Raw genomic sequence first — 23914 nt, 5'->3', positions numbered from 1 at the left:
TCCCTGACCAGGGATTGAACCCGCATCCCCTACATTGGAAGGCGGATTCTTAACCACTGGACCACCAGGGAAGTCCCTGAAATGCTTTTTAGAAAGCATGATAGGAACAAGAAATAAAGGATAAAGAGGTGAGCTCACTTCGGCAGCACATATACTAAAAAAAATTGGAATGATACAGAGAAGGTTAGCATGGCCCCCGAGCAAGGATGACACACACATTTGTGAAGCATTCCATATTAAAAAAAAGGGGGGGGTACCACTTAGAATAACATTTTGGAAGAATATGGGATATGAAAATATGGTCAATATTAATGGAGGATGGGGAGCCGTTTAGAAAAATGGTACAAGTGAGATGTGTCTGGGAGAGAGGGCAGATGGGGGGGCAGATCGTAGTGTGGCCCAGGTGCTTGTTTAAAATAATAGAGACCCACCACCAAGTTGCTTCAATTGTGTATATCTTCAGGTAGAATTTGATTAATAGTTAACAGTGTATATGGGAGGAATTGAAATCCATTGCTTTTACTTATGTTTTGTTTATCCAACCTAAACCTGCATTAGAATGCTTAGGATAATTTGTAATTATTATAACACTCTGACATAATTGTTGATGGATCTGTAGACCTACATTATTTTGACAAATGTTAGAAACAAATGTTTCTGATTGTTTGTCACAACCTGCACATATAAACTACTCAGAATTCCTTTTTGATAGATTTTAAATGATTAACTGAAGCAAATGATTTGAGCAACATAATTCACTTTTTACTAGGAAGGTAGTCCTAAGAAAGCTGCTAGTTTCTTGGCATCATTTCAGATGACTACATTGAAGTCCATGAGTTGTAGGAATTCTTTTTTTTTTAACCATTTCAGCATAAGCCTGTATGTGAGCTTATAATATCCCCATCTGATTAGAAGCAAAAATACAGTATATTACTGCTCTAATCTTATGTTGTCTTGACATTAGTATAAATGCTACTAATCTTATGTTTTCCCGGAAGAGATTGGCTGTGACCATTGAAAAAAATCACAGCTTTTTTCCCCTTGTTCCAACTGCAACTTGAAGTTCATTGTATTTCAGCACATGGCTTATCTTTAGGAAGAATTTTTTTTTCTTCACTCAGTGTATGAGAACTAAATTTTTGGTTTCTTAATGTATGCAAGCCCAGTGATTTGGAGAGGTTTATTTATGGGGCTTTGTAGAGTACTTATGCCTTTAAGAAAGACTGTAGGCTTCCCTGGTGGCACAGTGATTAAGAATCCGCCTGCCAATGCAGGGGACACGGGTTCGATCCCTGGTCCTGGAAGATCCCACATGCCGCGGAGCAACTAAGCCCGTGCGCCTCAACTACTGAGCCTGTGCTCTAGAGCCCACGAGCCACAACTACTGAAGCTCGCGCACTTAGAGCCTGTGCTCCACAACAAGAGAAGCCACCACAATGAGAAGCCCGCACACCGCAACCAAGAGTAGCCCCCGCTCGCCGCAACTAGAGAAAGCCCGCGCACAGCAATGAAGACCCAATGCAGCCAAAAATAAATAAATAAATAAATTTTAAAAAACAAAAAAAGAATGACTGTAGAATACTACTATAATAGAAAGTCAGCTGGGTGCTGTTTCCTAAACCTCATAGTCTTGGGCACCTTATGAGAGCCAGATTTTTAAGAAGACATTTAAATTAAATTAATTAATTAATTTAAAAAATTTATTTAGGGGCTTCCCTGGTGGTGCAGTGGTTGAGAGTCTGCCTGCCAATGCAGGGGACATGGGTTCGAGCCCTGGTCTGGGAAGATCCCACATGCCACGGAGCAACTGGGCCCGTGAGCCACAACTACTGAGCCTGCGCGTCTGGAGCCTGTGCTCCGCAACAAGAGAGGCCGCGATAGTGAGAGGCCCGCGCACCGCGATGAGGAGAGGCCCATGCTTGCCACAACTAGAGAAAGCCCTCGCACAGAAACGAAGACCCAACACAGCAAAAAAATAAATAAATAAATAAAATTAAGAAGTGTTATAAGAAAGGTTTAATTAAAAAAAAATTATTTATTTTATTTATTTTTGGCTGTGCTGGGTTTTCGTTGCTGTGCATGGGCTTTCTTTAGTTGCGGCGAGTGGGGGCTATTCTTTGTTGCGGTGCATGGGCTTCTCATTGCGGTGGCTTCTCTGGTTGCGGAGCACGGGCTTCAGGTGTGCGGGCTTAAGTAGTTGTGGCTCACGGGCTCTAGAGCGCAGGCTCAGTAGTTGTGGCGCACAGGCTTAGTTGTTCCGCGGCGTGTGGGATCTTCCCAGACCAGGGCTTGAACCCGTGTCTCCTCCATTGGCAGGCGGACTCTTAACCATGGCGTCACCAGGGAAGCCTGAGAGCCAGATTTGAACAGCAAAGAAAAAGTTGCTTGCTCACGGAGGTCCCCGAAATTCAGGCAAGCCATTCCCACACTTTTGTGAATGCTGGTCTGGGATAGTCACCATTTGCACCAATACTACCTTAAATGCAAAACCATTGGTATATTTTTAAAATATTTGACCCCCTTTTCCATCTCTGCATCTCTGTCCATGACTATATCTTTACCTAAGGATCCCTTATCTAAGAATCATCATAAAGTGTGGTCACTCCCACTCCTCAGAAATTCCTAATCCCTGGTCAGAGTCGTGCTTTAACCTGTCCTGCTTACCTTTAGTACCGTCTCTCATTTCTGCTAGACATGGAGTACAGAAAGGCAGGGGGTGGGGGGAGTGTGGTGTTGAGGAGAGACCAAAGTATGTAGGGTCACATTTTTCAGTCAGATAGCAGAGAAGGGAGAATCAGAAGTCTGGACCTAGCTCCCACCTGGCCTACTGCAATGGCTTTCTCCTAACTGGTGTCTCCATCTTTGATGGAGCCTTCTTCAAATCTGTCCTCATTGCTGTGAGTGGGCTGTTGTAAAGTACACATCTGATATGTTGTTACCCTGCTTAATTTCTGCCACTGCTTCCCTACTGCTTGTAATAGAGGCCAAGATCCTTAGTTTGCCATAAAGGACTGTCTTGCTTTGTCTCCCGCTGCACACTTGGTAACTTAGTAACCGGGAGCTCCTCGTAGTCCATTTCTCTCGTCACCTTCTCTCCCACTCCCTTCTCTAACCCTCCAGGATGGTTTGGGTACCCTTCTCAGTGCCCCGAGCACATCCTGTTTCTGTCACTGTTCCTTGTACTTTGAGTTTCTAATTATCAGTAGGCTCTAACACTAAATCATGAACTTACTGAGTGCGGGACCTTATTTCCTGGGGCCTAGCATAGTGCTTGGCACACAGTGGGTGCTCAGTTTGTGTAATGAAGGAAATGCCCACACATAGTGTTGGCTAGGATGAATTTTGGAAGGTATTTCGTTTCCTTTGGTAAGTCAGGTTGATTATAATAACTTTGTATATCTGTGAGGAGGCCACACTGGTGGCAGGGTTAACATGGTGACCAAAGACGAGGCCTCTGGAGTCAGACTGCCTGGGTTCAAATCCCAGACATGTGACCTGAGGCAAGTTACTTAACCTTTCTGTGTCTCAGTTTCTTGGTCTATAAAATGGGGCTAATAAGAGAAGTTTATTGTGAAGATGTAATGAGGTAATTTAATCCTGAAGCATTAGTGCTTAGCAAATGCTCTTCACTTTATGTGATGTTATTTGGTGTTCATGAAAACATTGTAGATGTTGCATTTGTATAAATCAAGTTATATTTTAGATTTGTTAAGGGAATTTGGTATTAAAAGGTTATTTGATGACTTTTAAATAGCACCAATGTTTTATTTATTTATTTATTTATTTATTTATTTATTTATTTATTTATTTATTTATGGCTGCGTTGGGTCTTTGTTGCTGTGTGCGGGCTTTCTAGTTGCGGCAAGCGGGGGCTACTCTTCGTTGTGGTGCGCAGTCTTCTCATTGCAGTGGCCTCTCTTGTTGTGGAGTACGTGCTGTAGGTGCACGGGCTCAGTAGTTGTGGCTCGCAGGCTCTAGAGCGCAGGCTCAGTAGTTGTGACGCACGGGCTTAGTTGCTCTGCGGCATTGGGATCTTCCTGGACCAGGGCTCGAACCTGTGTCTCCTGCATTGGGAGGCGGATTCTTAACCACTGTGCCACCAGGGAAGCCCCAGCACCAATGTTTTTATAATTTTCCAGGTAGAAGTTCTCAGCATTTTCTTCCCCGCTGCACCCCCCCAAAACCCCAGATACACACACACACACTTAATCAGTTCTTAAGTCCTGTAAATTCTGCCAGCAAAATGTCTCTTCTTTTCCAAGTAATCCTACACACCTTAGTCAGATGAATCTTCTTAAAGCACAGCTTCAGTCATGTTACGCCTTTCTAAAAAGTCTTCAGGGAAGCCCCTGCCTCCTGAATTAAGTGCTGTGCAGACTGCTTGGTCCAGCTTCTGGTGCCTTCAGAGGCCCCCGTCCCTTTCTAGCCTTGTCTCCTGCTCTCAGGGACACGCCTAGACCGCCCCCGCTCCCATTTCCCTGCACAAGCCCTGCTTCTCTGCGGCTGCTGGGTAGGGCGCGCCACCCCACCTCCCCAACTCTGGCTGTTAAAAGTCTACCATTTAAGACAACTCAAATGCCACTTCTTTCTTGAAGATTAAAAAAAACAAAAACAAAAACTCTGCTAAATGTGTTCCCACCTTCCTGTCGACCAGCAGAACACTGACCCCCTCCCGGCACCAAGGATCTGCTTTTGTTCAGTTTTCTGGATACCTGACTTCTTATTCCTTCTTGATCCCAAGCTCCCCAGGGAAGAGACTGTCTTATTTATTTCTGACCCTTGTTGAACCCAGTACTCTTGCCCTTCAGTGCTCAGTAAATATTTGTTCTTGAAATGCTTTTTGTGGGAAAAGAAGGCAATTACAATTACTGTGTGCAATGCACTGTTTTTCCAAGCTTTTTACACATTTTATATTGTTTCATCCTTGCTATTCCCCAGCCAGGGATAGGCAATATTAGTATTCCTATTTTTCTATACGAAGAAACTGACCCCTAGAGAAGGTATATAATTTGTCCAGGGACTGAGACATACCACTAGTAAGTAACCTAATCAGTATTCTCAATCATGTTTAACCTATGTTACCCCCAAGTCCACATAACCCTATAACTGAAGTGTAACCACTGGGTAACATTTCCCACTCTTTGAAGAATAAACACTACATACTCTAGTGATGTGCTCCAAGAGGAAAGAAATTTATCCCCAGTGCCTTCTACTTAATAAATGCTAATAAATATAGATCAAGTAAATGTATAAGGAAAAGAAACCATTGGTTCTTGTTTCTCCATTGATTTTTCATTTGAATCAGGAATAGGCAACAACGTAATAGCTATAATGATGTATACATAGGATATAATGAATCCCTGATTCTTATATTTACTTTCACAAAGATGAGAATCCAGTTACTGATATTGATGAGGAGGGGCTGGAGGTATTGAGAGGGAAGGGACTTGCTGGAAAATACCAGTTGAATACTGTTCAACTGTCCCTTTTGAACAGTTTGAATTCATTTTATCTCCAGCCAGTGCACAGAGGGAGGTACATCCCAGCTTGACTTGTTGACTGTTTCTCATTGATTCTAAGTCATTTCAGGGTTTTGTTATCACTCTTGATAAGTCAAACATCTGTGGTTTCTGTTGTTTTCTTGAGGGATTGAAGAGTCACATAGTCATAAATTACCCATGCAGAGCACTACAGTCCAGAAAATCCAGAAAAACACTTTGTGTCATGTAACAATAGACTAGTCTCCCTGCTGCTCTCCTGACCTCTCCCTGAGGTTTATCTCTGCGAATAGGGAAGAGCCATGATTTTGGAGTCAGACAGCTTGGGTTTGAATTCCCCTTTTTAGTTGTGTGTACTTGGGTAAGTCACTTAACCCCTTTACATTGTTTCCTCTTCTGTAAGACAAGATCATAGTATACCTCATAGGTGGTTCTGTAGATCAAATGAAATAATATAGAAACGTTAGTACAGTGCCTGCCACTCTATAAATGTTAGTACCTCCAAATCACCCTCGCCCCCATAAATGTAACACATGGCATCTTTTACTGTGTTTATTGAAACTTAGTAATTCTGCATTTTTTCAATGTCCCTTTAATAATTAATCTTCAGAGCGTCTTCACATTTTCCTACATACTATGCCCACATGTGAATTAACTGACTATATTTTAGTAAAATGTGTACAGCCATGTTTCTTTTTTGCATTCTTGGAAAGTTGTACGACTGTCAGAACTCTGAAAGCTAGGTGATGTGCTATATGCACTCATCTAAAAGGACCCTTTTTGCGAGTTTGGCTTTTCTTCAAGCAGAGCACACCGGTAGTGACTTCCACATTTACCTTCCGTATCTTTTCTGCCTTCTGCTGACTGCTTTACTTGTTCTGATCAGAGTCCCGGTATTTGGTGTCCCCCGGAGAAATTCCTGCAGATGTCTCAGCCTCTGTCTAGTCCGATAGGCAACGGGAAGGTTAAGGTCTTGTAAAATAGCCACCTTCTTAGTCTATTTCCTACATACCCTGCAGCAGTGTTGACTTGTGAGAAGCTGATTAACACAGACCACATTTACCATCTCTGGGCCTTTGGTCTGGCACACTTTCTTGGTTAATTCACATGACTTGGCATTTACACATGGACACCTGGGACAATCTGTCTTTGCCTCAAAGGATTAAGTAACACAGTTTGGAGTTGACTTAAAACTATTTTTTTTCCCCTCATAAATTGGGCCCTGAGCATCTTTCATAAACCAGGAATGTTTCTTGGAAATGTAATTCTCACCAAACTCAGTCCCAAGGGTACTTTTCTGTAAAAGCACGTTCTTGTTTGTCTGTCACAACAAATGCATTTGATGATTGTAATAGTGTTGATAGAAACATGATTGAACAGGAACGCACACCCATTCTAAATAGGCCAGTTTGATATTAATCCATGTTCAAAGCATAAATACAGCTTTATTAAACACAAGACAGCTCTAGGAAAATCTTTATTATATTTTAAAGCAAAATGTTCTAGTTCAGCAGTGAGTCTGAAGGAATCTCCTATTTTTAAAAAATCATGTAGCAAAACCTGATGTATTTCTATAAACAGTTGCTAATGCCTATGAAATAAAGTCAACTATGCGAAGAGTGGGAAAAATAGATTCTGATTTTCAGCTCTGGTTCACCCACAGTGTGATCCTCCGCAAGCCAGGGAGTTGTGTTTTAATAGAGGATTTAACTATTACCTTACAGTTTTGACATCTTTTGAGTTTTTTTAGAAAGGTAGCAGAACTTACTACTATTTATTGAAGTCTGTGTCAGACACTGCAGATACCTTTACATTTTCCTAATACAGCAGCCCCAGGAGATGGTTTTCACTCTACAGATGAGCACGCTGAGGGCGGGCGAGGTTAAAGCACTGACCTAAGGTCAGAGAGCTGGCTGGTGAGGATGGCCCAGTGGTCTGAACTGGGCCTGTCTCGTGACAGCATCGGTGCTCTTGCCATCCCACTCAGTGGGAGAGTAAATCTCTCATTTTTTGGAAGCTGTATCTTTTCTTTCAGACATTCAAGAATAAAGTTGTTTGGCCCATGGCTCCTAGGATCTTGAAAACTTGCTTGTAATTCCTGTAGTTTCTCATATTCATAAACTGCCACTTGAATATGGTAGTTAAGTTTTTGCTCATACATCTTGTTATATTATACAAATTAAAATGGAGTTGCTCTGCAATTTTAATTTTTAGATGCAGATGAAAATCTAGCATTGATAACTATACATTAGACTTATGAATTTAGGAGCTTTGTTTAAAATGTTAACTATAAGCTGGAGTGAGATCTTAATTATATGATCAATTATTGATAAATAAAGTGGGTCTATGGTCTTCTTTCCCCTGTGATCAATCTTTCATAGAAATGTTTTCTAAGTGACTTTCTAAGGATTTTTTTATGCCTCTCCCAACAATGAGTTATTCTTCCTCAGTTGAAAGTCCATTGGCAATTGCAACTTCTACAAAGTTGATTCCACAGGAACCTTTATTGCTCCAACTTGTTCTGCTTAGGGACTGATATCCAAAGTACACTTCTGGGACTTCGCTGGCAATCCAGTGGTTAAGACTCCGCGCTTCCACTGCAGGGGCCCGGGTTTGATCCCTGTTCGGGGAACTAAGATCCTGCCTGTCATCCGGCGCGGCCCCCCCAAAAATTCAAAGTACATTTCTACCCCAGGACTGCAGTCAGATTATGTAGCCTGCTTCTTAATTCTTGCTGATTATGTTTGCTTTCTCAATAATTTCAGTGAAGTCAAGCTTTATGATATATGGCATGGTAAGAGCAAAGACTTTTCTAAAAGTTGCATTGATTAACTAGAAGTGGTCCATATGTCACAGTGATGGCCATCAGCATAGTTCCGCCCACCCCCACACAAAGTGTGGCTTAGGGTATACACTGGTATCCTGCTGTTGGTTGTTATTCTTTTAAATTTGTTATAAAATCCACTTGGGGATGTGATGAGGCAGTATTTTTAATGTAGTTAGTGGAGCAAGTTCTCTGTTGTTTTGTTGCTAAAATAGTATCAGATGGATTGTTAAGGAATTGCTTCTTTCTAAAAATGTGTGTTTATCTACTAGCTGGTTTTATGATGTCCTTTTGGGCACTAAGCATGCCCTAAAGTGCAGGGTTAGCTTGATTCAGAGTAATTTCTTTTTGAAAGAATTTGTGCCAATTCTTTTTCCTCTCCAGAAGAAATGGTTTCAGAGCATGGGCTCCCTGCCTAATGTCAATTCCATAAGGCTTCTCTGTTATGGGGTGGGGTTTTTTTTTGTTGTTTTTTTGGTTTTTTTGCCTTGCTCCCCACCTGCCTTGGTGGACTTTGCCATTAGGGAGATGTGTACCTACAATCAGGCATTTCTTTACTTTAGGGTTATTTGTCATTCCAGACATCGTGGGCCAAAAGAACAGGCTTAAAAGGGGAGGCAGAGTTATATAAATTTTATTCATAGTTAAATATTTGCTTCCAGGGAAGGTGAAAAATGCTTTGTACTTTTTCCTTTGGCTTTTTCTTCTAAGAGAACTTGTCATGCAACAACAAAAAAAAGTGGCCAAAGGCAGAGAAAAACTCTTCTCTTTTCCATGTTGGTTTGTTTTCATTGTAAGACAAACCTTTCATGTTTTATTGTTATGAAGTTTAAACCTGGCCTAGAGGTGCCAATCTTTAGTGGAAACAGCTGCAGAGTTGGTGTCCCCTAATCAGGTGGGACTTTCTTTGAAGCAACATGTTGCCTTTTAAAAGAAAATTGAGCATGTGAGAACTTGAACCTGTAAAACTCATCAGCAGTTCCACCACTGTTTATCTCTTAAATAACCGAGGTAGCTAACTTAAAGTAACACGTTGGCATTTAAACATCATTTTCCATATTATTTTTTCTGAAGAGAACAGACTTGATATTTTGTGTCTTAAAAATATAGAAATGGAGAAGAAAAGTCTCCTAGGAATTGAAGATGTAGCAGCCCAATTTAACTAAGACCGTAGAGTACACTCTGTCTTTGGGCTAGTCTGAACTGTAATTTTGATCTCATATTTATACTTGCAGGTAAATGCCTTTAATCAGAGCAAAACTGGGCGGTCAGGCATATACCTGAACTTAAATGAAGTCTAGAGAGGGAAGATTTTCTGCTCTGTACTGGTTGATGTTGAAGCATTTCTCCTCTTTGTGGTTGAGTGATACTGGTAGCAGTGGGTTTAGCATCGTTCTTGGTCTACTGTTAGGAAAAGTTGAGCATCAGAGAGCTTTCTTTCCTTGGGGGAAAATAGGAGAGACAGGAATGGAATCAGAGGGACAAGAAAAATGCTGAAATATTTTCCTTTTGGGCTTTTGATTTGTTTGCCAAAAAATTGCCTTCCAGATGGAGAAGACCAAAAGCTCTGATTGTAAGCCATTATGTTTTTACTGGCCTAACTCCCCATCCCATTGCCTGGTTTGAAATCTGTAGGCCAGTCCAAATTCTTTACCTCATTTTCTAGTACCAATTTACTGTCTTACTCATCTTCCAGCTGCAAGGGGGTGAGGCAAGTTGCTTTGAAATTGAACCCTGTGCCATTTTATAAACCAAGCAACAGCAGATTCTTGCTGAGGGCTATCGATCGTGATAGTTGCCATTTCCGTGAAGTTCTTGAATCACACCTACCAGGTAGAATTGTGTCTGTGACATGTGCTGTAGGATTAGTCTGGGAATGAATCGGAACAAGCCCATCTGGCCTTGTGCAGACTTGTTACTACCCTGGTTGCCTAGCGTTCTGGGCTGTTGCATAGGAAGCACAATTTGGTTTTTGGCTGTATCCTACTTCATTGGCAGTAGAAATCTTGACACTCCAATTTCCCTTGGAGGTAGTGATTGTTTAGGGGTTGAAGTTGTAGGGGAATCCAGTGTCAGGACATAGTGGGTATAGTGGCTTTGGAGTCTGGCAGACTTGGGCCCAGTTCATTGTTCTTCCACTAACTGAGCATGTCCTTGAGCAAGTTATTTTCTGCGTCTGGAAACTGGGGAGTAATACCATATCAGGGTGTTGTTTGGTTTAAAAGATATATATATATATATTTTTGGTAGAACAGGGAGGGAATGTTGGGTACTCATGGGAAGTACTGATGTTTGTTCCTTTTCCTTCTCTTTATATCAGCCTTGAATAGGTTAACTATTGTGGTCTGTAAACTGACGAGTTTTCCATCATTTTATTAAATTACATGGAAATTAGGATGACATGAGTGATCTTCAAATGTTGCATTTTAAAGTTGGGCGCCAGTACCTAATGCAGGGTCTATTGTACAAAGTAATGATTTTTCATTAAAATTCATATTTGTATAGGATATAGTCATAGGAAGGAAATACACATCATGGCCACCTATAGACTGTAAGAGAAAATTATCAGAAATCATTCTGGATGATAGCATAAACACTTTCTTCAGGCCAGCATCAGCTGGATTGTTGCATAGGTGAAGCAAAAAAGGTGTGGATTAGCTTGTTTGCTCAAGACGAAGTTCTCTGTGTTTGGAGCAGAAAGGTCAGGTTTGCTGACTGAGGAGTACTTTGAATGTTCACACTGCAGTAGCCTAAATTCATGGTTAGACAGCAAAGAAGCTCTTGGGATTTCAACAGCACGTATTCGAAAACCATTAAGGCAAGTGAGAATTGGGACTTTAATGTGGTGCTTAATTGTAAAGAGGTTGGTCGGGGTCTCTGTTGGACCATGGAGCAGACACTTAGTAAAGAGCATCAGAATACTCTGAAAAGTCTGAAAACAATTAATCTGTCAAGTCTGGGGGAAAAAAATCAGATCTTAGCTGTCTTCGTTGGCATGTATAACTTACTTTTTTGATAATGGAAAAATAAGTTTATCTCAAAGTTTGGGACATGTATCTCTACAGTATGTGAGATGATTTTTTTCCCTAAAGTAGTACCACAGGTAAATGTTTTTATTTTAATGGTTCTACATTCATTTTAACACACCTTATGAAAAAAATACAGCTAGCAGTCAAATCTATGATTATACTAATATTATTTAAGTTGAGGTTGAATTTATATAATTAAATACATACATTGATGGTTTTTTCAAAGAAAATAAGTGTGCAGATGAAGTACGCATTAGCAAAAATTATGACTGTAGCAGTGACCAAGGTTTGAGAAATATTGGTCAAAATGAGAATTTAACCTTTTTTTGTTTTTTTTTTAACCCCAAGCTTACGTTCCTATGAAGTTTGATTTAAAATTAGGTATTAAAAATTTTTTTTTCTACCAGATCATTAAAACTGGCTTGCATTTGTTCTTTTATTTTGAAAGATAGTGGTTAAAAATGCCCTGTGAGTAAAATGAGGAGAGGGGATTAATCTTCACATTTGAGAAAGTGCTTTCCCTCTGTCTGGACACTCTGACTTGTGTTTGACTTGTGACAACCTTTGGCAACTGTTCTGGATCACTCCTTTCCATCTTCCTCAAAAAGTAGCCATCACTCAAAGTGCTGAAACGACAAGGGGAGCTTCCTGCTGACATTGTTTACCTGATGTGCTGGCTGTGGCACCCCTGCGGAAGGTGGGTGGGAGAGCCCAAGGTGCTGGACGCTATTCGCAAGCAGCGCAGAGAGCCTCTACTCGGGAACTGTCTCCTGGTTTGTTCCCCCACCCCTAAGACTTGTTTAGACAGAATGGTGAAGAAAGTTCTCATCCCCTATTGGGGCAAAGGGACCAAAGGCATAGATAAAGCCTCTGACAACAAGAAGGAAGGTTAGAAATGAGAAAATCATCTCTCTACCAATTAAAAAATCTGTTTTATAAGTGTTCACATTTATGAAATGTTCGTTTTGTTTTTCTCATTACTATTAAGATATTTAACATGTTTTTCCTCCCTCTTTGTAGGTACTGGTTTTGGATTAGGACTTGTTTTCTCACTTACCTTCTTTAAAAGTAAGTGTGACTCTTCCTACCTTTACAACATAATGTTTAGTGTATAGGTGCACATGGCAGGGACGCTTCCGGAAGGCATGGCTACGTGGCTGCCAGTCCAACCATTTGTGGGTTTAGGTAGAGGCCTCTGTAAAGTGAGCTAGACAAAGACCGAGGGCTCGAAAGAGGTCGAAATGGGTTGGGCATCTCCAGAATTCCCCCTGGGCATTGAGTCACGGTGCCTGATATCGTCATTAAAAAAAGCCTGTACTTTATGCCAGTGAGTCATTTGGCCAAATCTACACTCTCAGATAATTCTAATTAATTATAATTGTTTCTAAAGGAACTTGAAAACGAGAGTCCTGCTGGTAGTAAAAAAGTAGACCAGAAATACCCATGCTTTTTGGCCAAAAATTCTCCTAAGCAAAGGGCAGGAAATGCCCCTTTCATTTTGTGGAAGAACTTCTGCAGTTTGGATATTGAATAGAAGCCAAAGGGGTCACTTTGACCTCTTTCCATGAAGAACTGGTGGGGAATACACAACTAGAGAATTATAATTAACACATAGTGCTGATGTGAAATAATCATGGCATTGGCTTAAGAAAACCTCATGACTTAACTAGAATCAAAATATGTAAATATTGGTGAAATTCTATTTTAAAAAAAATAAATTTATTTCTTTTTGGCTGCGTTGGGTCTTCGTTGCTGTGCGTGGGCCTTCTCTAGTTCCAGTGGGGGCGGCGGGCTGCTCTTTGTTGCGGTGCGCGGGCTTCTCATTGCGGTGGCTTCTCTTGTTGCGGAGCACGGGCTCTAGGCGCGCGGGCTTCAGTAGTTGCAGCACGTGGGCTCAGTAGTTGTGGTGCACGGGCTTAGTTGCTCCGAGGCACGTGGGATTTTCCCGGACCAGGGCTCGAACCCATGTCCCCTGCATTGGCAGGCAGATTCTTAACCACTGCGCCACCAGGGAAGTTCCAGAAATTCTTACATATTTTAAAAATTCAAAGACCTTACCGAAAGGTGGTTTTATTTCTAAGTTTAAGAATTAGTTAAAATGAGCAAATGGTTAGAACTGACACAGAAAAGTTAAGAGGTTCAACTGTGTCTACTGTTTTCATATTGTACCACTTATTAATACCTCAAATCTAGCAGCATGGGTACTTAATAGAGCCCCCTTTCCCATTTTTTGGCTGGTGATTAAACGTTGACAGAAGTGTATGGCATATTATAGTCAACAGTATGATGCATGTTGAGTATTTATTGAACCCTAAGCAAATGTATTTAAGCTGGAGAAAAGCTTTATTTTCTCTTAATGGTTCCCTATTGGGATTTTCCTTTTCTGCTCACCAGGAAGAATGTGGCCATTAGCCTTTGGTTCTGGAATGGGGTTGGGAATGGCCTACTCCAACTGTCAGCATGATTTCCAGGCTCCATATCTTCTACATGGAAAATATGTCAAAGTATGTACAGAATTGATATTTCTCTTTCTTTCTCCTGAGTCCCCGAAGAATTCTTTAGAGTGCATATAATTGATAAATACACTGTCATGTCACTGTGGCACCACTGAGATCCTAAGTGCTCAGCGTTTATCATTAGGGTAAAGTAGATCCGTATTAAATATCTGATATCTATAGGTAGCACTTTTGTTCGAGATCTCAGAGTGCCCTGTACACATCTCACACACATTCAAGCTAAACCTAAAGACTTCTGAACTCAGCCGTTATTCTGCTTTCTACTGAAGAGGGCAGGTTCTTGACTGTGAGTCCCACATGATTCTGCCTTAGTCCTTGTCTACAGATGGGTTTTTAATGATGCAGACAGGATGAAAAAGTGTAACACATGCCTCAAGAGGAAGGAGGTAGCACGGTTCCTAAAGTTTTTGTGTGTAGCAGCCCTTGGACAGAGGTGCTATTCATTTTTGTATCCCCAGGGCCTGGAACAAAGTAGGTGCTCAAATAAATGTAAAATAAATGAATGAAATAAATTGTGTATCTTATTAGATGTGCCTATGACCTCAGGCTTATTAAGGCATGACATTTATAGCAACACAAGCTTCATGAAGAGCTTCACAGTCTCTGGATGTGTAGAATCATCTACTTTCTTGGTTACCCTGGAGCTAGAATCACTGTGGTCTGGGCAGCAGCAGGGGGCCAGTGGAAAGAGCACAGAAGCCAGGACACCCAGATGTGAGTCCTGGTCCATCACTTGCTTTCTATGTGCTCTTGAGTTGTTCACTTCTGAGATTGTTTTCTGTCTGTAAAGTGAGGGTAGTAATTTCTGCCTACAGGGTTGTTGTGAGGATTAAATGTGAAAATGTTTTTAAGCTATGAGGTGCTATCTATATATATATATAAATAGAAATGTTGGTAATTGTAATTGAGGCCAACTAAGAAAGGGTGATTGACTCGTTCATTGTTCCACCATAATAACAAGTAGGGCAGAAAAGGAGGTACAGATGAGTGTCCCAGTTCTGGTCAAAAGCTGTAGCCACAAGGGTGACCGAATCTTAAATGACAGTGTGCCACCACAGCTCGGTCGCCTCTGTCTGAGAACGTGCTCAGACGGTCAGCTGCCTACTGACCAGCCAGTGTGGGCCTGGGGCGAGGACTGGGAGCCGGGGAGTCGGCCAGCGGGAAAGCCTGGCAGGCGTCTCCCAGGCCCTCCGTGGCCATGACCCACCCCTGCACCGGAGCCAGGGTGAGGCAATCAGAGGGACAGCGCGAGTGAGCGGAGGCGCAGCTGCGTGGCATCAGCGCTGACGACCGGCGGTTTCCACTGCTCCCTGGCGCCTCGCTCTTTTGGCGCCACGGCTGAAGTTAGAGGAGAACATAAAGGAACAGGGAGAGGAGCTTCAGGTCTTTTAATTGTTTGAAATGTTTTCATTGTTCCAAACTGAGTTGTCATGGATAATGGCTCGGGGTGATTATATGTGGATGTATTTAATGGCTGGGAGTTACTGTGGAAAATATTGTTACAGTATTTACAGCCTTGCGTGTACTGCTCCAAAATGGCCTTGTAACTTTATCTGAACTGGAGTCTGTGCCTTGATGTCGTCATCCTCCATTCCCTGAAAAGAGGAACAAAATCCCAACTTGGGGCTTTTTCAGTGTAGTCATATCATGGTAATTGCCTGCTGAGTGCCTGCTATGACCTGTGGACCATCCTAGGTGCTTCATCTTTGAGAAAGCCAAATTTTACTGAGGTTAAGAAACTTGCCGAAGTTCCTGTCATTAGTAGGCCATTTGATTCCAGAGCCGTGCTCTTTCCACTCACCTGGGATCCGTCCCTTTGATGGGTTTTGGGAATATGGTTATCCAGGTACCGCCTGTTCAGCCCTGTTCCGTTCCTTTTCTGTTTTCCCCCCTCAAAGATTGAGGAGCCACTCTGAAGAACCTGGGCTGGAAGGATACAGTCCTCTTGTGAGGCAGATTTAAAGCAAACAGAGTGGTTGGTAAGGCTTGGGGCCCGTTGGTCCTCGGTCTGACCTGCGGCAGCAAGTTAGAGAGGGTTGTCAGAATGCTGTGTGCACAGTTCTAACCTGAGTGTCCTTACTTTACAGGAGCAGGAGCAGTGACTTACATCTGAGAACATCCCGGTGGGAGGGAAAGAGAAATCATGTTTATTCCTCAGGAATACTGAAGTGCCCTGGAGTAAGCTGACACTCTTCTGTAACAATGTTATCAGTAATGCTTTAAACTCCAGCACACTGTTTATGTATTTGAAACCAAGTCTGTTTCTTGTTTTGTATTTTCTCTCTGTAAATTGCAAGGAGGTGGTCTTAAAAGAAATAAATTAAACAAAAATAGGCAGCCCAGTGCATTGCCTGTGTTTCTTTGCCTTTGGTCTCTGAGCAGGAGGAAAAGAATATTTGGACTGCCAGCAGCTGTAACCGCCTGGTCCCAGCCTCTCTTTAGAGCCTTCCTGGAACCACAGCCGTTGTGCATTCCTCCCCACTCGCCCCTTAACGTGTAGTTTCAGAGCTGCTTCCACCTCATAAATCGGAGCTTGGAGAGTGCTGCTGCGTTGTCCGAAGAAGGTGACAAATGCCTTGAGGATCCTCGCTTGCTCTGGCCGTTCTTTAAAACCCTGTGTTCTCATCATTGGACCTGGCTGGGCACGTCTCAGCTGTGTCTGCTGCGCTGAGGTCAGCTAGTGGGCTGTCTTGGCAGGTACGGAAACCTCACTGTGTCTGTCAGTGGCTCACTCCGTTGATGTCATGGTTCCCCACAGCTTCAAGGAGCTTGGCACCGTCTGGGCCTCAGCACCGGGGGCTTTGTCCTGGGGGCTGGGGAGAGCTCGTGGCTCACACAGCTGGCCGGAAGGCCATGTTTGGGGTTGATTTCATCTTCACATAGCAGCTGAAGTCTGAGGACAAAAGGGCCACTACTCATTCCCCTCTGTGAATTTATCCCTTTGGTTTCACTTGAACCAGGGAGGCTAGACACAAAAGTAGTATTGTAGCACTTTCTTCTAAAAATGTGCAGAATCTCAGAGCTCAGTCTTTCAGATCTTATTTCTCTCTCTTTATAACAAAATTACGATGGGTGGAACTGGATCCCACTTGTCCCTTTAAATGTTGATTGCGCATCTGCCGTGAGCTGAGCACGGTTATAGGCAGCAGAGATAAATGGATGAGAGACAAGACACAGGCCCCTTTAAGGAGCTTAGAGTCTGAAGCAAAGACAGACACACAAACTCTTTTTGACACTGGACGAGGAGGAGTGTAGACAAAGTGCAGTGACAGCAAAGGAGAAGGAGCAACTAAGTCTCCTTAGGATGGCCTGGCAGAGGAGGAGAGGACATGGACTGAAACTTGAAGTTGATTGGACCTTCCAGACGGACAGGAAGAGAGGGAAGGTAGCTTTTGCAAAGGCTCAGAATCATGGCAGTGTGTTTTACTGTTGGGGAACCACAAGTAGGTCAGTATAGCCAGAGTGTGCAGGGGCAGGAGAGGTGTGGGGGATGGGGTGGGCATCAGGGTGGGGCTGGGGTCTGACCCCAGTTCGGGAACAGTGATTAGACAGTTCTTGCAAGTATAGGTATACCTTCTCCCCTTTTCCTTCCTTGTCCTTCACCCCAGCCCCCTTCCCAGAAAGGTGTGCTAAACTCTGGACCAAAACAGGCAGCAGTGGCTCTCGGCCCTACAAACTGTCCAGGCTCCTCTGCTCTCTGGGCTTTTTCATTTCTTTGGATCAGTTGAAGCCCAGAGATGGGCCTGAGCCCAGGACTGGAAGTCATGGCCCTGGCCTGCCATAGCCATTCCTCTGCTTTTCACTCTGCCCTCTTCATTCCATGATCAAGACACTCATGTAATTAAAAGAAAAATAACCTTACAACCTGTTTCATCTCTTACACTTTTCTCCATATTCGCTTTAAAAGTTACTATTTCCTCCCAATTTTTCCATCTTTATTCAGGCAGAGAGGAGAATAACAGGTCCCCTCCCAAAAAAGACAAAAACAGAAAACACAGCATGCCCACTAGTTCTCTAGATGTGTCAGTAGAATATGGAGTGGAAACGGACACTGGAATCAGACTTCTCTATGTCATTCGTCATTAGGTTTTAGGCATTTATTCGGGTGGACCCCTTTGCCCGGCATCTTTGAAACACCACTTGTGTGTTTTGAGAAACTGAGCTCTGTGAGGGAATAGTTCTGGGCAAAGGCCAGCCAAGGGAAGCATTGGCTGTTTGCTTTAACTCCAGAGTACTTTGTATTCCCGCCTTGTAGCTCTTAGCAGAGACTGGCCCAAAGCACAGTGCTCGATCTTGTCCCCTCTCCCTGCTCCCGTCTCAAATCACCTTTCAGAAAGTCCCAGCTTGTTGGCAAAGGCACACATTCTGTTCTCCTTTAAGTTTCATCAGAAATTCAAGTCCTCTGGGGCCGTATTCCCTTGTGGGCCTGTGAAACTTTGCTTTTTGTCTGCACTTCTGGAACCAAATACAAGGAAATTCATGGGTTTGGGGAGAGAGTGATGGGAACCCAACTGGGCACAGGATACTGGGATAAAGCTGTGGCGCCCCAAAAGTGGCCTGCCTTGCCAACATATATAAATCCATACAGTCTGAACTTGACACTGTATAATTTGGCCCAGAACAATATGTATTTTGAACTCATTTAGGTGAATGGCTTTGGCATTCTGAGAACCCACTGGGGGAGCCTTTATCAGGCTGCATTTGCCTTGTGCAGAAGTATCCTTTGTTCTGAGAAACGGCCTCAGAACACACTCTGTTGAGCTGTCTCCTTGATTGTCATCCTCTCTCACCCATTTCAAAAGATCCACAGATGCAGTCTTGAAATCCTGCTTGCAGGAGATGCAGAAATTGGGAATGAAGGAAATATCTATGTACTTTTGCTTTTAGTTTTCCCAAACCTTACTGTTTACTTTTTTTTTTTTTTAATGTAACCAAGCCATAATTATATTTTACTTGTCATGGTTCAATCTGATTGTATTGTTGAAGGACTATTTTTGAACCTGTCCAAATAAATTCTGCAAAGTCTTTCCACAAGGATGTACTCCGTGGAGCTGGAACAGCCTTCATCCCGAGTGGTGCTGAGACAAACGATCTCCTGTGGCATGCTTTATAATTACATAAATGCCAAGGGGTGGAAGGGGGAAAGTGGAAATTCTCAGTACCGAAAGGAATGTTAAATTTAGAATCACAAGCTCATCTGGAAGTTATCACCACTCTTTTCTCTAAGTGTGCTGCAAGCACCACTTCCCCTCGGACACTAAAGTATGATGCTGGGGTAAACAGACCTGGCAGGAGCAGGACAGACGTTCCCGTGTTTGCTGAGCAGTCTTGTGTGGAACAAGGGTGAGAGTCAGGGTAACTGTGCCAGCAGTAAAGTGCCTCGAAGGGACGGCACGGACAGGGAGCAGGGAACAAGGGAGGGGCAGGGCCTCCACGGGAAGAGCTTAGGGTTCCCAGCTGGACCACCTGGGTCCGAGTCCCTCCTCCACCACTTACTTGCCATGTGACGGTGGGAGTTCCTTAGTCTCTTCAAACTTCAGTTTCCTCATCTGTAAAGAGAGGAAAAGATGATTTCTACCTTACAGACGACATTGAGGGTCAAATATACATGCTAACACAAGTATTTAAAAAGCAGATGCTGCTATTTGAATCAGAATAGAGCACATGGTATTAATGGTAGGTAGTCAGGGAACTGTTCTAGAACAGGAAGGGGGCATAATCCTTGGGCTCAAGGAGTTGGCTCTTAGAGTCTAAGTTAGCAAGATCTGAGGGAGAGAATGGGTGTCTCAAATGAGTTCCTGGTGATAAAAAACCTAAGAATTGTTGGAAAACACTATACTATGCATCTTCATGAATAAGCATCAGTGTCATTTGTTTTCACCCTACTCCGTTGAGACATGCACGAGTAAAGCCTCCTGAAACTCCACCTGAGCTTTTCAAAGACCAGAGTTACTTATTGAGCACACAGCCTCAGTGCTAGGCCAAGAAGGGAAGGAGGGAAAAGGACACTGAAGAAACAACGGGAACCCGAGAGCTCCAGGGACTTCTGGCGTGGTAGGAAACAGGACAAGGACAGAGCATTTGCATTCAGGATAATTGGCTTCAATAGTGTGATTCTCACTTGAGTTCAGAGCCAGAAGATGTAAGTAGGGGAAGATGATGTCAAGAATTCTGGAGGAGTTCAGGAGTGGGCAGAAGATGAGCCTTTTTTTTTTTTTTTTTAACTTTTTGGGTTTATTTATTTATTTTTATGGCTGTGTTGGGTCTTCGTTGCTGTGCACGGGCTTTCTCTAGTTGCGGCAAGCGGGGGCCACTCTTCATCGCGGTGCGCGGGCCTCTCATTATCGTGGCCTCTCTTGTTGCGGAGCACAGGCTCCAGACGCGCAGGCTCAGTAATTGTGGCTCACGGGCCCATTCGCTCCACGGCATATGGGATCCTCCCAGACCAGGGCTCGAACCCGTATCCTCTGCATTGGCAGGCAGATTCTCAACCACTGCGCCACCAGGGAAGCCCAGAAGATGAGCCTTTAATAGGAAAGAAACTGGGACTAGAAAAAGGAGCTCATTATCAACTGTCACTCATCTTTATTCCTGGTCTAGCCAGTTTGAGCCTGGCAGAACTTAATTTGATCACTTCAAAATGAATATATAATAATAGTTTGTATTTACTGGGCACCTACTGTGTGCTAGTTACTATTCTAAGGCTTTATGTATATCATGATACTTAATTTTTACAACAATTCTGTGAGAGAAGTACTATTATCTTCATTTTATAGATGAAGAAACAGATTTTGAAAGGATAAATTAACTTGTTCAGGATAAACAGCTAAGAGGTGGGTGACACAGGCAGGATTTTTACCTGATTCCAGAACCCAGACACTTAACTGCTCTGCTATGCTGGTTGAAAGCTGTTTAAACTGGGAAGGATCATTCAAAGTGGTTTAAGCCAATGTAAACATGATTTGATACAAACCTGATGGAATTAGTTGAAATTAATCAGAGTTTCATTGAGTTTAAATTGATAAGAACAAGTTGATCGAATTTGAAATTAGCTATGTTTGTTAAAATAATTCCTGTGTTTATTAGTTAGAAATATAATTGTCAATCAGAGCTTCAGGTCAGTATTACTGATGAGTTTTGCTAAATCCTTGCAAATGTAATAAAGCATCATGACATTTTATTGACCTATGTATCTTAAAAACTATATACACTTTTCAGGGCTTCCCTGGTGCACAGTGGTTAAGAATCCGCCTGCCATCGCAGCAGACACGGGTTCGAGCCCTGGTCCAGGAAGATCCCACATGCCGCGCAGCAGCTAAGCGCGTGCGCCACAACTACTGAGCCTGCGCTCTAGAGCCTGCGCTCTAGGGCCCGTGAACCACAGCTACGGAAGACCGCACGCCTAAAGCCCATGCTCTGCAACAAGAGAAGCCACTGCAATGAGAAGCCCGCACACTGCAAAGAAGAGTAGCCCCTGCTCGCCGCAACTAGAGAAAGCCCACGCAGCAACGAAGACCCAACACAGCCAAAAAAAAAAAATCAAGCTATATATACTTTTCAATTAGTTTTTTTCGTTTTTTTTAAATAAATTTATTTATTTTTATTTTTGGCTGTGTTGGGTCTTTGTTGATGCGCGTGGGCCCTTTCTAGTTGCATTGAGTGGGGGCTGCTCCTCAGCCTGGTGCGGGGGCCTCTCACTGGGGCGACCTCTCCCGTTGCGGAGCACGGGCTCCAGGCCCGCGGGCTTCGGTAGTTGTGGCTCGTGGGCCCCAGGGTGCAGGCCCAGCAGCTGTGGTGCACAGGCTTAGCTGCTCCGCGGCATGTGGGATCTTCCCGGACCAGGGCTTGAACCCGTGTCCCCTGCATTGGCAGGCAGATTCCCAACCACTGAGCCACCAGGGAAGCTCCCAATTAGTTTTTTTTTTTAAGACATAATTTATGGACAGTAAAATGCACCCCTATCACCAGGTAGAAAATGGAAACACTTTTTATAATGTATACTGGTAATATTCACTACCTTTATGTTTTACTTTTTTTTTTTTATATATGTTTTAGTTTTAAGGGGTTAAATTTTTTGATAACTTTTGATTTTGATGCTCACAGAAAAGTTGTGAAAATAATACAAGGAATCCCTTTGTATCCTTTACCCATGTTTACCAATTGTTCACATTTTTTCTCATTTATCATTCTTGGTGTATGTATAGTATTTTTGAGCCATTTGAGAGAAGTTGGAGATATGCCCATTTACCCCTAAATACTTCAATGTATATTTTCTAAGAATAAGGATATTCTCTTATATAACCACAGTGCAATTATAAAAATCAGGCAATTTTTAAAATATTTATTTATTTATTTATTTTTGGCCGCGTTGGGTCTTCGTTGTGGTGCGTGAGCTTCTCATTGCGGTGGCTTCTCTTGTTGCAGAGCACAGGCTCTAGGCACGCAGGCTTCAGTAGTTGCGGCACGTGGGCTCAGTAGTTTTGGCGCACAGGCTTAGTTGCTCTGCGGCATGTGGGATCTTCCCGGACCAGGTATCAAACCCGTGTCCCCTGCACTGGCAGGTGGACTCTCAACCACTGTGCCACCAGGGAAGTCCAAAAATCAGGCGGTTAACGTTGATAACAATAGTATCTAATCCACAGTACATGTTCAAATTTTGTAAATTGTCAAAACAATATATTGTCTATCGATTTCCCCCAGTCTAGGATCCAATCCAGGATCATGCATTGTATTTAGTTGTCGAGTCTCTTTCTTTAATCCAGAACAGTTCATCAGCTTTTTTTCTTGATCTTGACATTTTTGAAGAGTGCAAGCCAGTTATTTTGTGGAATGTTTCTCAGTTTGGGTTTGTCTGATGTTTCCTCGTGATTAGATTCAGGTTTTGTAATTTTGGCACAGGTGATGTTGTGTCCTTTTCAGTACATCATATCAGGAGGCACATTATGTCCATTTGTCTCAACATTAATGATATGAACTCTGGTCACTTAGTTAAAGTGGTGTTTGCCTGGTTTCTCCACTGTAAATTTATTATTTTTCTCTTTGTAATTTATAAATAAGTTGTGGGGAGATACTTTTGAGGCTGTAAATATCCTGTTCCTTATCAAACTATCATAGTTTTAGCATCCATTGATAATTTTCTAAGTTCATTATTCCTTATTATTTGACATTCTATGAGGAAGACCTTTCCCTTTCCCCCCATTTATATGATCATTAATTTATATCAGTGTGGACTTGTGGATTCTTGTTTTATTGTTTATAATCCATTACTGTCAATATTTATTACTCAAATTGTTCAGATTTGTCTAATAGGAGCTCTCTCAAGCTGTTGCCTGTATCCTTTGGCATATCTAGTCCATTCTTTTTAAGCACGAGATATTCCGGGCTCTTCTTGTATTTGCTTTGCCCCAGCCTTGGAGTCAGCCATTTCTCCAAGGAGCCCTAATTCCTTTCAATGGAGAATGGTAGTTAGAAACCAAGATCAGTAAGTGTGCTCACTGCTATTAGTGTGTCATTGCTTCTAGGTCTCTCAGCACATGGAGCTAGGGAATAGGGGTGTGTGTGTGTGTGTCCTCGAGTTTGTACTGATTTTTTAAAAAAATTAATTTATTTGTTTTTATTTTTGGCTGTGTTGGGTCTTCATTCCTGTGTGCGGGCTTTCTCTAGTTGCGGTGAGTGGGGGCTACTCTTCGTTGCGGTGCGCGGGCTTCTCGTTGTGGCTTCTCTTGCTGCAGAGCACGGGCTCTAGGTGTGTGGGCTTCAGTAGTTGTGGCTCATGGGCTCAGTACTTGTAGCTCGCGGGCTCTAGAGGGCAGGCCCAGTAGTTGTGGTGCATGGGCTTAGTTACTCCGCAGCATGTGGGATCTTCCTGGACTAGGAATCGAACCCGTGTCCCCTGCATTGGCAGGCGGATTCTTAACCACTGCGCCACCAGGGAAGCCCTGTACTGATTTCTTAAGTCCAAAACCTAGCGTTTAGTCTGGCCTTCCCCTCGTCCATAACTCCTTTATCTAACAATGTGAAACTTGGCACTAAGGTATTTAGTTTCCA

General features: G+C 42.8%; 2 protein-coding genes across 3 annotated transcripts in view; both read left to right on the top strand.

The window, feature by feature from the left end:
- The window catches only part of MICOS10 (mitochondrial contact site and cristae organizing system subunit 10), a 35948-nt gene extending 19739 nt beyond the window's left edge, over positions 1-16209 (top strand). Inside the window, exons 2-4 of the mRNA XM_082449883.1 lie at positions 12372-12419; positions 13746-13855; positions 15955-16209. Of these exons, the coding sequence (XP_082306009.1) occupies positions 12372-12419; positions 13746-13855; positions 15955-15969 (173 nt within the window). The 3' untranslated portion in view covers positions 15970-16209. The remainder of the gene's footprint in view (positions 1-12371; positions 12420-13745; positions 13856-15954) is intronic.
- The window catches only part of NBL1 (NBL1, DAN family BMP antagonist), a 64087-nt gene that overhangs the window by 19728 nt on the left and 20445 nt on the right, over positions 1-23914 (top strand). Inside the window, exon 2 of one of the 2 annotated variants that reach the window (XM_082449766.1) lies at positions 12372-12419. The exons of the other annotated variant lie outside the window; for it this stretch is intronic. The gene's annotated coding sequence lies outside the window, so the exon portion shown is untranslated. The remainder of the gene's footprint in view (positions 1-12371; positions 12420-23914) is intronic. 2 annotated transcript variants of the gene reach the window in all.

This window comes from Balaenoptera physalus (genome assembly GCF_965194825.1).
Source record: "Balaenoptera physalus genome assembly, chromosome: 1".
NCBI lineage: Eukaryota > Metazoa > Chordata > Mammalia > Artiodactyla > Balaenopteridae > Balaenoptera > Balaenoptera physalus.
This window is presented reverse-complemented; position numbering and strand designations above follow the sequence as displayed.